At 40.8% G+C, this 16,020-nt stretch overlaps 1 protein-coding gene across 1 annotated transcript in view; it reads left to right on the forward strand.

The window, feature by feature from the left end:
- The first annotated feature begins 853 nt into the window (after positions 1–853).
- SAMHD1 (SAM and HD domain containing deoxynucleoside triphosphate triphosphohydrolase 1) overlaps positions 854–16,020 on the forward strand; it is a 48,916-nt gene continuing 33,749 nt past the window's right edge. Inside the window, exons 1-5 of the mRNA XM_037495505.2 lie at positions 854–1,110; positions 5,617–5,683; positions 8,800–8,872; positions 12,100–12,260; positions 14,809–14,924. Of these exons, the coding sequence (XP_037351402.1) occupies positions 903–1,110; positions 5,617–5,683; positions 8,800–8,872; positions 12,100–12,260; positions 14,809–14,924 (625 nt within the window). The 5' untranslated portion in view covers positions 854–902. The remainder of the gene's footprint in view (positions 1,111–5,616; positions 5,684–8,799; positions 8,873–12,099; positions 12,261–14,808; positions 14,925–16,020) is intronic.

Below are 16,020 nucleotides of genomic sequence, written 5' to 3' on the forward strand. Positions count from 1 at the left end.
CGCAGAGGCCCTGCTTTGGGCCAACCCTGTTTGTCTGGACACTTACTTACAAGGGGCCGGGTATCTTTGGGTGCTTGATTTGGAAATTATATTCATCCCCATTCTACCCCTTTTCTGTATTGCACATTGACTGTGTTAAAGTTCCCTTCCATTGACGGTATTACACACTAGAGTATGTTTTGTCTTGATGTGGCAAATGGCAGAACCTATTTAGAGTGGGCAGGTCTGGGGGTTTTGGGGGGCCCCTCTCTCTATCCTGTAACGGATTCTGTATAGCAACCTAAAGATAAGACTAATAGGGTTTGTGGCTAGGCATATCCAGGGCGCTCTAGCAGCCCAGTCAACTGGTAAAGCCTAATACTGTAGAACTTGTGAAATGCAAGAAAATACCTTCACATACTGTTTTAAGTCATTCCAAGATCTTTCAGTTTTGCTTCTTACCCATTTTTCCCAAGATGTTGGCAGCCTGGTGGCCTTTTAGGTTTGGGTCTCTGAAACACGGCCAGGGACAAGCCTGGGATTTTCAGCAGAGGGTACCCTCAATTCACCCCGAAAAGCCCCGGCTAAGGACTGTGTCGGGACTTCCTTGGGTGTGTACTCAATCTTTCTCGACACAGCCTTTACTTGGCACCGCCCTTGGTTCGGTTTCGAGCAGAGCCCTTTCTCGGAAACCCCCTGGGCGAGGTTGAAGACCATTGAGTTGTCACGGCGCCTGCGCAAGGAACCAGCTGGCCAAAGTGGCTGAGCCGCGGGCGCCCCAGCTGAGCTGTCAGTGCGCCTGCGCGGAGGCGGGGGCCGGCTCTACTAAGCTGACTCGCCACCGGGGCCGGCCGCCAGTGCGCCTGCGCGCGGAGCGGGCGCCGCGGTGCTTGACTGTGTGGAGCGGGTTGCCGGCTGTGGCCATGCAGAGCTCCGACTCCGAGAAGCCCCCCAAGCGGGCCCGATGCGATAGCAGCCCGAGAACGCCGCCAAACACCCCTATCGTAGAGGCGAAGATGTCCCCGCGCCTCGAGCTCCACCCGAACCATAAAACCTGGGATCCGGAGCAGGTGTGCTGCTACCTGCAGCACTGTGGCTTCAGAGACTCGGGGCTGCTGCAGCGCTTCCGAGGTAGCGGGGCACTGGGGCTGGAGGGGCGAGGGGTGCGATCCGAGGCGGGGGCCGCTGGGCCTGCGGAGGGGGCGCCCTGATACAGTGAGCAAGTGCCTCTCAGAGGCCTCGGCACGGAGAAGGGGGAGCTGATGCGGGAGGCACCCGCAGGGGTGGGGACCCCAGGCGGGGGGCGCCCTGGGAGGGATGACCTGAGGCGGAGAATGGAAACCTGAGGCGCGGCGGAGAGCCAGAGAAAGGGGCCCGAGGGGGGAAGGCTGATCTGGCGCCAGAGGCACCGAAGGGGGGCACCTGAGGCAGGAGGTGAGGTGGAGGGAGGCGAAATGGGGCGTCTGGGTCTCGTGGGAAGGAAGCCGACTTTGGGTTGCAAATCTGGGCGGCGCAGGCGGTCCAGTTCTGCTGGGATTCTTCGGGAACTTGCGGCCCCAGCGCTGGACAGGAGAGACTCGAGTCCCTCGGTCGTGTGGTTGCTGTCATTCGGGCGCCCCGGTCTCGGGAGACCCCTCTGCTACCGCAGCTCGGGCACGCTTGCCAAGTTAGGGTGTGTTTTGGTGCTGATAGGTTTTGCTTTCCTCTGCTTGCCTCCTCAATTTGGGGATTTCCTAAAAAGGGAGGAGCTTGTTTTGTTAATATCCCAATCCAAACCATAGTATCCCAGGAGGGCCCAGAATGACCTGTTGATTGTACTTCAGTTTCGTAATGATCATGTTTTATTCTCCAAAAGCATTTTTGGGATGTTCAGTTGACCAGCGAACTCCCTGCAGCTCACAGTTTGGTCTCATCTCACCTGAGGTGTGTAGGTTGTGTTAAGTGACTTTACTGACTCAAGTTCAAGCAGCCATCCCACCACTTGAAATGCATTCAGCTCTCTGTGATGGGTGTGACCCCTTATCCTCTGGCTTGTTCTAGAGGGCAGTGATGTGGTTTGCAAATCCAGCAAACTTCTGCAATTGTGGGGCCCTGTTTCTCCGCTCTGGTGACTTGGGTCAAAATAAAATCAGTAGTTCAGGTAGTAAAGATAGCTTGAATGGGTGTGGGAAATTGTGCCTCTTCTCCTTCCCGGCCCCCTGTTCTCTGTTGGAGTGGATTTTTTTCCTTGTAGTAGCAACAGGTGGTGATAAAGGAGTTTAATTTTTCTGGCTCCAAAATGTGATTGGCTATGTGTTGGCTGTCTGTTCAATGGTGTTCTGTAGATTAATTCATCTGCTTCCAGAATGATCTGTTCTCTTGAATCCACAGTCTAGTACAATGCTACCAGAAGATACTGCTTATTTTTAGTTGGTGTTTCACAATTCCTTCTCTTTGTTTTGTCAGTTAGGCCTCTCTTTTTCTCTCCTGCAGACCCCTGAACTTGTGGTTGCCCCCAAGCCTGAGCAAGCACTGAAAAAGTGGGTTATGCCCCTTGTCAGCTTTCCCTGGGATCTGAGCTGAGCACAACAGGACACTGTCCTGACAAACACCAGTAGGGTCATTTTTCTTGCTGGTTCCGCTTTCCTTCCAAACATTCTGCTTTTCTCTGCCTGTACTTCCTTCACTTTATTTTTTTTTTTTAAGATTTGTTTATTTATGCATACAAGAGCTGGGGTGTAGGCCAGAGGTGGGGTGTGTGTGAGAGGATTCACCAGAGACGGAGTGGGGAGTAGAACACTTAGATTGACTGAAATACACTGCTGAGAGGAGCTGTGGGCGAGACAGGAGAGGTTAACGCCCTGTGGGTTAGCTCCCTGGAGGGGGATCAAACTTGTGCTGCTGTGGCGCTGTGACACAACATCTTGTGCCACCAGGGAGGCCCCCATTTCTTCACTTTATAAAAAGCCCTACAATTTTCTGTTTGATTTTGAGCTGCTTGCAGATTTCTAAAGTGGGAACTTTCTCCTTATTGTGGTAATCTTTCTAAATCTCACTATCTAAGTCTAGATGTTTTTATTTGACAAACCCAGGCACAAGGTGTTGGAGCTCTTACCTCATTAGGGAATACATTCTCACAACAAGAACCCTGGAATTTTTTAGATGCTATCATCCATATATTTTTCCCTGCCCTGCCCCCCCTTAACCATATATTTTTTAAATAGATGATGTATTTGAGGTTCAGAGTATTAAATAACTTTCCAAGGTCACACAGCAATAAAAAAAGTGGAGTTTGATTTCAAAGTTAGGTCTTTGGACTCCATAATTCATGCCAGCTACAACTTAATAAGTTTTCATCAAAAACCATCAAATTTCTCTCAACAATTAGGAAATAAACCAATTTTTTGAATAACTGGAGAACATAATCAATTAAGAGAAGTGGAAAGAAGAAAGCACCCCAATAGAAAAATGAGCAAAATACAAGAACAAACAATTAACAACAAACCAGTAAACAAAAGTGTTCAGTCTCAATAGCAATTTAAAAAATACCAACTGTTTAGATGAGAAGATATTTAAATATTAATAATAGGAGAAATAGGTAACCCAGTGAAACTGATGGAAAATATTGATTGTTGAGCTCAACCATGGATAGCTTGGCAATACTTTTTATCTCTAGGAAACTTACAGGTAGGAGCGTACAGATGTCAAAAAATATATGCAGGATTATTTTTTAAAGATCAGAGATCAATTCATCTAACCATTGGTTATAGATAGCAAAAAAAGTAGAAATTACCTAAATAATAATTATCAATAATTGTGACTGTACTGAGAAATGAAATTAAAATAAAGGAGGTTGTCCAGAACAGAATCTGAGGTCATTAGGAGAGTAGAATTTATGCACATATACCATACCCGACCACTTAGCAACTCAAATGATGAACTTGCCCCAAACAAACCTGAGCCTCAATGTGGGCTATCTGTTGTTCATATGCACTAAAAAGCCAGGCTTCCTCCTTTTGCATGTTTATATTTCCCCTTTTCGAGAATTTTGTTAGTTTACCTCTAGGAACTCTGCCTGTATAAAGTGTCTTTTTTACTCCAGAGTGGAGTTTCACAGGGCCTTGTTAAGGTGTGCTTCTGGATTACCATCTCCATAACTATCTCAAATAAAAGTCTTGTTTTCATTTGCAGATGAAGTTCTGAATGGTACTGAGTGAATTCTTTATTTTTTTTTTTACACTTTTTTTTTTTTTTTTTTTTTTTTTTTTAGAGGCATGCTTTATTTATTTGTTTGCTGGTTTGTTTGTCTGTTTTGTTTATACATGCACTGGGTACAGTCAGAAGTGCGGGAGGGTGAGAGAATTCACCAGAGCTGGGAGCAGAGCAGGCAGAAGGACCGAAGTACACTGCTGAGGGGAGCAGCGGGCGGCAGGAGAGGTCTGCGCGCCATGTGGGACCCTCCTCTGGTGGCCGGGGAGCAGCCGGGGATCGAACCGGCACCGCAGAGGCCACGGGCAGCTTCGCAACCCAGCGCTCAACCGCTGCGCCACCGGAGAGGCCCCTGAGTGAATTCTTTAAATAATAGTAATAATTAAGTGATGGTTAGCATTTATTGAAAGTTTACTTTGTGTGAGATAATGGTCTGTGCTCTTGATGTTTTTTGTCTTAAAAAATCTTTATAACTCTATTTAAATTCAGTTATGCTCATTTTAGGGGCAAGGAGCTTATGGCTCTGAAAAAAAGTAGTTAAATATATCTTACTACATAGTATATCTTATGGAAGATAAGACTGTCATCAGTTTAAAATGATGTAGTTTAATAATTGGCAAGAAATAAGTTTATGACATGTTAGCTATGAAAAAGTAGGTCATAAACAACATAATCTCATTTATGTAAAATTACCTAGTTGCATGGATGAATGCCTTGAATGATATTAACCAAAATGTTAACAGTGATTATCTATTAGGAAAATTTAAATTGATATTTTATACTTTCTGTATTTTTAATTGTTGAATTTATTTACATTATTTTTTCATGATCAAAAAATACAAAAAAAAGCCACTTTCATTTAAACTCTTTCTTTCTGGAAAACTACTTCCTCATCTTGTTAGCTTCAGAAAGATATTGTTTTAAAGTAGTCTAGAGTTTTGAAATCTTAGGTCAGGAAGGACTAGAATTAATTATATAAAAAGAGAAAGAAAAAACAAATCATATATAAAGCCTTTAGAGGTATAGTATTGCATGCTTTTGTTGGAGGTTTTAGAACTAAGTTAACACTTTGGGAAACCCTCAGGCTATTTTTTTACATGACTAATTTAAGAATGAAAGAATTTTCCCCACCCCAGAAAGGGGTCAACTTGGTAAAAACCCCACAGGTTTGTTGTTGTTTTTTGGCAACTGAGCTTATGCAAATTTACTGAAATAATTTTTAAATTATCATCTTCTTTATAAAAAAAAAGCTTCTTGGTATAATCATCTTATTAAAATTAAGACCTCCAAGTAGCAATTAAAAAGTAGGACATGAGACAGTCCAGTTGATTAATGAATCCTCAGAAAATGTTGATCTGAATAAATTCTGATAGATCCAATTTGAAAGAAATCAAAGATCATATGCTCTAAATATTGAAATCATTCATCTCTCTTCCTTTCTTTCCGTAGAAAATAAAATCACAGGTTCATTACTGCCCTTTCTTGATGATTCCCTTCTTGAAAATCTTGGAATGAGGTAAGAACTATAAATTCACATTGAATCCAAGAATACTTATAGCCATTTTATTTACATTTGAGGGATAAACTCCAAGATCACTAATACTAACTATCCTCATATAAATTTGTGGCACATTTTAAAATTGTTCGCCAGTTGTTTCTGTTGTGCAAATCCTATGTCTAATATAACTGATGAGTCATATTTTTAAAATTTTGCTGACAAACCTTAATGAAATTTGTAGTAAACAACTTTTTATTCTCACGTTCAGAATAGTTGAATATTAAACACTAGAAAAGAAATAAGAACTGATGGGGGGACATGTTAGCAAGAAAAATCAAGACTATAACCTTATTTTGAATATATTTCTAGGTTTTCCTAAAACTATCTTAGACTGTAGTGTTTGCGGTATTAGATTTAGAAACACTATACAAAGTAGTTTGTGACTAGTAGTTATGACAAAGTAGTTTGGTGCTTGTTAGTTGTTGATATGGGACAAATTATGTAATCAATTTCTATACCTGTGAAATGGATACTAATAATGATACAATGTATGTAAAGTGATTAGTACATAAGCCCTTGTAAACTTTATATATATACACATATACATATATATATATATATATATATATATATATATATATGTTGAGAGAGAGAGAGAGAGACTTTGATTCCAATGTATGGCTGGAGGTGATCCAATATTTAAATATTCCTTAAAATGGAGACTTAGTTTCTATTATGGAATTTGGCAACAGTAGTGAAATATGATCTTTTCTTCTGGAATTCCACTTAGCTAAATGTTGTTTGTGGTAACTGTAACCAAAGAATCAATACAAAGGATTATACTGAATGGCCTCATGCACTTTCCCTTAGTAAATAGTAATGGAAGGAGATTGTGAAGAAAAGATCTTTTTAGAACATTTAGCTGTCTTTCAATGTGTGTTTTTTGATCAAACCTTATGACGCCTGGGCCTCCCTAGTGGCGCAGGCGATTGAGCTCCACACTGTGAGGCTGCCTGTGCAGCCTCTCCGCAGCCTCTGCAGCGCGGGTTCGATCCCGGCCAACTGGTGAGAATCCCACGTGGTGCGGCAGACCTCTCCTGTTGCACCCGCTGCTCTCCTCAGCAGTGTATTTCATCAGTCTGCCTGTCTGTTCCCCGCTCTGTCTCTGGTGAATCCTCTCACCCTCCTGAGTATCTGGCCTGTACTCCAGTACTTGTATAAATAAAAAATAAATCTTTTAAAAAAAAAAAAGAACCTTATGACGCTTTCATAATTTTCAAGCCTCTTAGTCCCCTCAAAGGCCCCCCACCCCGGTACTACCTCTTTCTTGCATATAAGTGTTGCTTATTATTTGAGATTCCAATATCCTTTCTTTTTAGAGAATCATAGACTTTGTAGACCCAAATGCTATTGATTTATTCAACAAATATTTATGGAGTGCTCATTACGTGTTAGACATTCTTCTAGAATTTAGGACACATTAGTGGACAAAACAGACAATTTCAAAAGGAACATTATGTGATACAACTTATGTGCCCACCTTTAATTCAAAGGTAGATTCTGCAGGACTCCTTACACTTGTGTTTCCTTATATGGTAGCCACTAGCTACATGTTTAAATTAATTTAAATACTTCAGTTAGGCTAGCCATATTTCAAGTACTCAATAGCCACTTAGAGCTTATGACTAATGGTTGGACAGAGCAAATGTAGATTTCCATCATTGCTAAATTCTACTGGACAGAATGATGCTACTTTTTTTCTTGACTAAAAGAACTAGGGTGTGGGCCAGAGGTACAGGGGGTGAGAGGATTCACCCGTGACAGAGTGGGGGCAGAACAGGTGAATTTACTGAAATACACTGCTAAGGGGAGCAGCAGAGGAGACTGGAGAGGTCTGCTGTGCCATGTGGGTTATCTCCCTGGCTGAGGATCAAACTCAGGCAGTAGCAGTGATAGCTCTGGGACTTAACCCCTAGGCCACTAGGGAGGCCCAAAAAAGCTGCTACCTTTAAAGATCCCAGTGGGATCAGCTGAAATTGTCCAAAATGATATCATTGCAACTAATTTAGTGTATCCTTGTATTGTTCTTGCCTCCTTTCCTGTTTGTTTCACCTTTGTTAGCCCCTACTCCTGTTCCCAGGATTCATGCCCCAAAATAAATTGTTTTATGTAAGCTCTTGTTCTGGACTCAGCTTTCTAGGGGGAATCCAGTTTAAACAAGCATTTCTTATAGTCACTTGATTTTTTTTTTAAAGATTTATTTATTTATGCATACAAGAACTAGGATATAAGCCAGAGGTGTGGGAGGGTGAGAAGATTCACCAGAGAAAATGGGGAGCAAAATAGGCAGATTGGCTGAAATACACTGCTGAGAGGAGCAGTGGGCGAGACGGAGAGGTCTGCTGTGCCATATGGGTATCTTGCTGGCCGGGGATCCAAGTCGTGTGCTGCAATGGCTGCTGATAGCTTCATAGTGCTGAGACTTAACCCCTTGCACCACCAGAGAGGCCCCCAATTTTTTTTTAATTAGCTAATTTAAAAGATTTTTTTAGAAAATAAGGACATTGTTATGTTAAATGTAGATATGGGTTGTAACAAGGATTACATTTTGCATTAGAAATGCAGAAATAAAAATCTTTATATTTTAACAGGACAGGTTTATTAGGAAAAGGAGAAAAAAAGAGGTACATGCACAGCCATAAGTAGGCAGGAGGGCTGTCAGAAATAAAATCTTAACATAACCTAAGTATTCTGGCCCGGGATCTTTGTTTTAAGAATTTATTTTGCCATAAACTTTGCCAAAACAAAAGTCTTCAGATTTTTTAGTGGCTATATTTATTTCCTTTAATCAGGAAATTCTTTATGAATAGTTTCTGTTTGGGGTTTTAAATAAATGATTAGCTTAGGAAAATACTGGGCAGTGAGGTTAATATATGTTATGCTGTAACTCTTGGTTACAGCTCAGCTAAAAGAAAAGTTTCTAGGATTAAGTTTGTATTATTTATTGTTTCTTTTAATCTGACTTCTTTTTCTGTTAGTGTAGATAATCTTGAGTTGACTATAATCTATTAAATATTCCATGAGTTATTATTAAGTAATTGATGACAGATTTTTTTAACCTGTTATAATTTTAGTTCCTTGGGTGAGAGACGGAAACTGATTAGTTATATCCAGCAACTGGGTCCACGTCATGTTGATGCAATGAAGGTAAGAAGAATCTGAGTTATCATGTTTTTGAAATATAAAGTGATACAACAATTATGTAGAATTGATACAGTTCACATAACTTCAGCTTACTCGTTGAAAGTGTACAAGTTAATGTTTTTTAGAAAGTTCACAAAATTGCTCACTTATTCTCACAATCTAATTTAAATTGTAAAATTTCTTTATGTATTGTGCCTTCCTGGTGGCGCAGAGGTTGAAGTCTCACTGCTTTCAAGTTATGGTCAGCCACTGCGGCCTGAGTTCAATCCCCGGCCAGGGAGCTAACCTACTTGGTGCAGCAGACCTCTCCTGTCTCTGCCCACTGCTCCCTTCAATAGTGTATTTCAGTAGATCTACCTGTTCTGCTCCCCACTCTGTCTCTGGTGAATTCTCTCACCCCCCCACACCTCTGGCCTACACCTCAGTTGTTGTATACATAAATAAATAAAAATAAGTCTTTTAAATAAAGTTCTTTATATATTATGGATACAGGTCACCATTTATTTATTTGTTTGTTTATTTATTTATTTATTTATTTATTTATAAAGATCTATCCATTCATGCACACAAGAAGTGGGTTCAGTCCAGAGGTGCGGGAGGTGAGAGGACTCACCAAAGAGTGGGGAACAGAACAGGCAGATCCACTGAAATACACTGCTGAGGGGAGCAGCGGGCGAGACAGGAGAGGTCTACTAAGCCATGTGGGTTGCTCCCTGGCCTCTGGGGATTGAACTCGTGGTGGGGCAGCTAGCAGCAGCTGGCAGCAGCTTGAAAGCTTTGTCTTTAACCCCTATGCTACTAGGGAGGCCCTATTTATTTATTTTTAAAAACTTTATTTGTGCATACCAGAACTGGGGTACAGGTCAGAGGTGCAGGGGGTGAGAAGATTCACCAGACACAGAGTGGGGAGCAGAACAGGCAAACTGACTGAAATACACTGCTGAAGGGAGTAGCAGATGAGCAGGAAAGGTCTGCTGCACCATGTGGGTAGCTGGGTATTGAACCCTGGCTGCAGAGGTTGCAGATAACTTCACAGTGCTTTGCTTTACCCCTTGCACCCCCAGGGAGGCCCTAGGTCACTTTTTAGATATATGATAAGTAAATATTTTCTACCATTTTCTGTACTGTCTTTTCACTTTTTGTTGGTGATTTTCTGAACACGGAAGTTTAAATTTTTGATGTAGTTCAGTTTATTTTATTTTATTTTATTTTATCTTGCATAGAAGAACTGGGGTGTAGGCCAGAGGCGCAGGGCTGTGAGAGGATTCACCAGAGCCAGAATGGGGAGCAGAACAGGTGTATTTACTGAAATACACTATTAAGGGGAGCAGTGGGGCAAAACAGGAGAGGTCTGCTGCTCCTTATGTGGGTTAACTCTCTGGCCGGGTATTGAATTCAGGCTATGGAGGTGATAGTGCTGAGACTTAACCCCTAGGCCACCAGGAAGGCCCTATTTTTTTTGTTTTGTTTTGCCTTTTTTGCTTTTGGTGTTATATCTAAGAAACTATTGCCTAGCTTAAGGTCACCATCTTTTTTTTTTTTTAAGATTTATTTATTTATGCATACAAGAATAGGGGTACAGGCCAGAGGCGTTGGGGGTGAGAGGATTCACCACAGACAGAGTGGGGAACAGAATGGGCAGACTGAAATACACTGCTGAGGGGAGCAGCAGGCGAGTCAGGAGAGGTCTGCTGTGCCATGTGGGTTGCTTCCTGGCTGGAAATCGAACTCATGCTGCAGTGGCTGCAGATAGCTTCATAGGTTGCGTCTTAATCTCTTGCACCACCACGGAGGCCCTGCCATCTTTTATTCTTAACTCATTTTTCTTCATACTAAATTTAGTATAGTTGGCTTCTGAATCCAGATTTGTAAAAACATGAAAATTGTTCACCATGCGTTCTGACATGAAATAATTTATAGTGGGGGATTTTAGATCTGTAAATGAATGAAACTAGATTACAGAATTGTTCTTTGATAATTTTAATGATAAATTGTTATTTGTATTTTTTTAAAGATTTATTTTTATTTATTCATGCATACAAGAACTGGGTGTAGGCCAGAATTGCAGGGGTTGGGGGTAAGGGGATCACCAGAGACAGAGTGAGAAGCAGAACAGGTGGATCTACTGAAATACACTGCTGACGGGAGCAGTGGGCGAAGACAGGAGAGGTCTGCTGTGCCATGTGGGTTAGCTTCCTGGTCAGGGGCAAACTCAGGCCGCAGTGGCTGGTGATAGCTTTATAGCGCTGAGACTTTAACCCCTGCGCCACCAGGGAGGCTCATAGGTCATTATTTGTTTTATGGTAATTACATTGATCTTATATAAAGGGAAAGATATAGACTAGTTTATCGTTAACTCTTTGGAAAGTAAAAAATTATATTGAGATTTTTGACTGGGGCATTGGGTGGTGAAATAGAAAGGCTCCTCTAACTCATGGATTGCTCAAGGGTCTACTATATGTAATTTTCATAAACTTAAAGATTGTGAAACTTTTTCTTGTCTGATAAGGACATTCACAGGGTTGAATTGTTTAACAAAGGTACAAATTCTAGTCATTGACTTTGTAGTGATACGACTTATATGATGTGAATGACTGTCTTAAATATGTTTCATTTGATTCAACACTAACTTATTAAAGGCTAATTAGGGCCTCCCCTGGTGGCGCAGCGGTTGAGCGCTGGGCTGCGAAGCTGCCTGCAGCCTCTGCAGCGCCAGTTCAATCCCTGGCCACCAGTGAGGGTCCCACATGGTGCGCAGACCTCTCCTGCTGCCCGCTGCTCCCCTCAGCAGTGTACTTCGTCAGTCTGCCTGTTCTGTTCCCTGCTCTGGCTCTGGTGAATTCTCTCACCCTCCCACACTTCTGACTGTACCCAGTGCTTGTATAAATAAATAAATTAATTAATTAAAAAAAACCTTATATTTAAAAAAATAAATAAATAAAGGCTAATTAGTCATATATATATAGTAAAATGATTAAGATCATTATCTTTCTGTTACTAGAATCCATTAGGAAGAAGTAAGATTTACCCAGATCGAATATACTTGATCTCTCTGGTAGTGATACCTAAGTAAGGTAATGATATTAATGTCTTGTCATTTCCCTTAGTATTGTTCTTACTTAGAACAAGCAAATAGCTTTAACTTTGGATTGTGTATAGGGATGACTGCACAAAAATTTTCAATGAAGTTATGTATTATTAATAATATTAATTGAAACATAATTTTCTAGGTAATTAATGATCCTATCCATGGCCACATTGAACTTCATCCTCTCCTCATTCGAATCATTGACACACCTCAATTTCAGCGGCTTCGATATATCAAACAATTGGGAGGCGGTTACTATGTTTTCCCTGGAGCTTCACACAATCGATTTGAACATAGTCTGGGGTAAGAAGGGAGTTGGTGGGGAACTTAGTCACTAAGAACCTTCTCTGTCTCATGAAATAAATGTCTCCTCTTTTAGAGAATAGTTTTACCAAATGGTAAAGATAATTTTATTGATGAGAAAATTGAGATTTATCTTGCTATATTTTATTTGTTTTATATTCTTATAAGCCCTCAGATCTTTCTTGGAAAGATAATGAAATACCATCTATTGACACATCATTTGGAAGAAATATTTATGTTTTTATATTATAACTATCAGGGTTGGTTACTAACAAATAACTTTATAAGTTTAATTATTTAATAAATAATAAATTATTTAATAAATAATAAATATTAATTATTTAATAAATAAAGTAGTCCCTACTTAGTCTTGTATAGAATTGCCCTTTGAATCCAGATAATTTTCTTAGCTATCAGAAAATATGCAAATCAGAAAAGCATGAACAGACATATAGAAAGTAGCACCTCTTTTCACACAATCTGCTTTTTCATTATAAACTGTAGAGCTGAAAGGACATGGCTGGGAAGAACTGGACTACTAGGTTTTCTAGATTTTCATGAAGTACTCACATTGTATTGCTTTTGTGTGTGTAGGTCGATTTGAAGCGTTTTTAATTATCCAAACATGTATCTACTCAAATGCCTATTTAGTCATCAAAAATATTTAGTGAAAACTTACTAGGCCCTATGAATCCAGTAAATAACAATTGTCTCTATTGTCATGGAGCTCAGAATTTAGGAGAGAAGAAAGATTTTGTATTCATACAGAACTAAGGAAGTGCTAAAAGTGCATTTGACATTTGTGAGGTGCTTTATCTTCAGTCTGTGTTGCAAGCATCATAACGCCAACAGTTCTACTTTTTAAAAAAAAATTGTAGCTAAAATACACAGAATGTAAAATTTACCATCTTAATCCTTTTTAATTGTGTGGTTCAATAGTATTAAATATATCCACTGTCAACATATTATAAAATTTTCTGGGGATCAGGGCCTCCCCTGGTGGTGCAGTGGTTGAGTGCTGGGCTGCGAAGCTGCCCGCAGCCTCTGCAGCGCCGGTTCGTTCCCCCGCTGCAGGCGAGGGTCCCACATGGCGTGCAGACCTCTCCTATCTCGCCCCGCTGCTCCCCTCAGCAGTGTATTTCTTTGTCAATCTGCCTGTTCTGTTCCCCGCTCTGGCTCTGGTGAATTCTCTCACCCTCCCACACTTCTGACTGTACCTAGTGCTTGTATAAATAAATAAATAAATCTAAAAAAAATTTTTTAAATTTTCCAGGGATCAACCCCCTATCTTGCAGACAGGGAAGCAAGGCCATCTTCATGGGCTTCATCCTCTAATGCAGGTAGCTGCATCCTGAACGTAAAGTCAGTCTTTTCAGATAATAAAAGATTTGACAATGATACCCAAGCTCTGAATCTCTGCAGTACATTCCTTAGCAAAGAAAAAATTGTATTCTGAGTTACTTTCCTCTAGCATCAACAAATATTTAGGTCAGGACAAGTTGGAACTACAAACCCTTTCCCCACCTATCAAGAATAATTACTTTCTTAATGTAAGTGACTCATTGTTTCTACCTGTATTGTTTCTACCTGTATCCGCTAAATTCAGACTGTTTATTGGAACAATTCTCACAGAATAAAATCTGTCAGACTGCTTCCAGGGTTCTAATTGTCACTTGGATTATTTAACAAACTCTTTAACTATCATTGATACTTTATTTTCAGTGAATAATGCATTATTTGTAACTTCTGCAAGCTACAGCAGTTTTACATCTTGCAAAACTGCTTATTTCACTTAGCATAATTTCCTTGTTTATCTATGTTGTAGCATAGGTCAAAATTTCATTCTTTTTAAAAGCTGAATAATATTCGTGTGTGTGTGTTTATATAATGGTCATCGTAATGGGTGTGTGCGTGTGAGGCGGTATCACATTGTGGTTTAGATTTTGCATTTTTTAGTGATGAGTGATGCTGAGATAAGAAGTATCGCTTTGGAATTCTCTGTTTGTGCCTGGCTCTGAAACAGACTATTCTGTTAAGTTGACCAAGATATATATTAGAAAACATGAGAAATACATATTTTTTCTTTTTCTTTTTTATTGAAGTAACAGTTTATAAAACTCTAGGTTTCAGCATACGGTTTAACCTCAGCAAATGTCTATATCATACCACACCCACTACTGAGAAATATATTTAAGTTTTTTAAAAAGATTTATTTATTTATGCATACAAGAGCTGGGGTGTAGGCCAGAGATATGGGGGTGTGGGTGGCAAGAGGATTCACCAGAGACAGAGTGGGGAGCAGAACAGGCGGATCTACTGAAATACACTGCTGAGGGGAGCAGTGGGTGAGACCGGAGAGGTCTGCTGCGCCATGTGGGTCACATCTCTGGATCGAACTCATGCTGCAGTAGTTGCAGATTGTTTCATAGTGCTGACGCTTAACCCCTTGCACCACCAGGGAAGCCCCACATATTAAAGTTCTTAAGGGCCAGAGGTATTATTCATTTTTCAAACAGAAGTATGACTTGTTTTGTTTTCTGCTCTGCAGTGTAGGGTATCTAGCAGGATGTCTAGTTCGTGAACTGCGTGAAAAGCAACCTGAACTGCAGATAAATGAACGTGATGAGCTCTGTGTTCAGATTGCTGGACTTTGTCATGACCTTGGTAAGTTGGGCAAGAAGAGGGGCAGCCCAGGAACCCTAAACCTGCCCACTCTAAATAGGTGCTGTCATCCGCCTGTCAAGAGAAAACATACTCTACTGAGTAAGACCTTTAATGGAAAGGAACTTTAATACAATTAGTGTGCAACAAAGACAAGAAAAAGGATGAAGTTTTTTTTTAAAGATTTGTTTTTATTTATTTTATGCATACAAGAACTGGGGTGTAAACCAGGGCTGCGATGGGTAAGAGTATTCACCAGAGACAGAGTAGGGAGCAGAATAGGCAGATCTACTGAGATACACTACTGAGGAGAGCAATGGGCCAGACAGAAGAGGTCTGCTGTGCCATGTGGGTAGCTCCCTGGCTGCCCATGGATTGAACTCATGCTGCAGAGGCTGCGGATAGCTTTATAGTGCTGTGCATAAACTCTTGCGCCACCAGGGAGGCCCAAGAACTCCTTTTCTTCCCTGACCCATGTGATGTCTTGGTGCACAACCTAGTAGAATAACATCATCCTTTACCGTTGATAAAGAAAGAGAAAATAGTGCTTCCCTGGTGGCGTAAGGGTTAAGTCTCAGAGCTGTCAAGCTATCACCAGCCACTGGAGCACTGGATCCCAAGCCAAGAGATGACCTCTCCTGTCTTACCAGGTGCTCCCCTCAGCAGTATATTTTAGTAGATCCACCTGTTCTGCTCCCCACTCTGTCTCTGGTGAACCCTCTCACACCCCTGCCTACACCCAGTTCTTGTATACATAAATAAATAATAATAAATCTTTAAAAAAAAGATAATCTTGCCTTCTTTTATCACAGAAGTTTTTACCCCTATCCTTATGTTAATTCATACCTATTGTAGGATCCTGAGGGTTGTGTTTCCCCTGTGGCTGTGTTCCAATAGCCAGGTACTTAAAGGGATATGGCATTTTTTTAGCCTATCCCTTTGAAGATTTCAGTATAAATAGTACTCCTCATGGTAAATATAACAGATTCTTGGTATTTTAATTCTTCCTATTTTAAGAGGAAGTCATTTGGAAACCTTTGATAGATCCCCAGGAATCTGAGCCCCTTAGTGATGAACCTTTGTGTACTCACTGAAAAAA

The sequence above is a fragment of the Talpa occidentalis genome, unplaced genomic scaffold, assembly GCF_014898055.3.
Source record: "Talpa occidentalis isolate TD23 unplaced genomic scaffold, MPIMG_talOcc4v2.1 talOcc4.10, whole genome shotgun sequence".
In the NCBI taxonomy this organism is placed as follows: domain Eukaryota; kingdom Metazoa; phylum Chordata; class Mammalia; order Eulipotyphla; family Talpidae; genus Talpa; species Talpa occidentalis.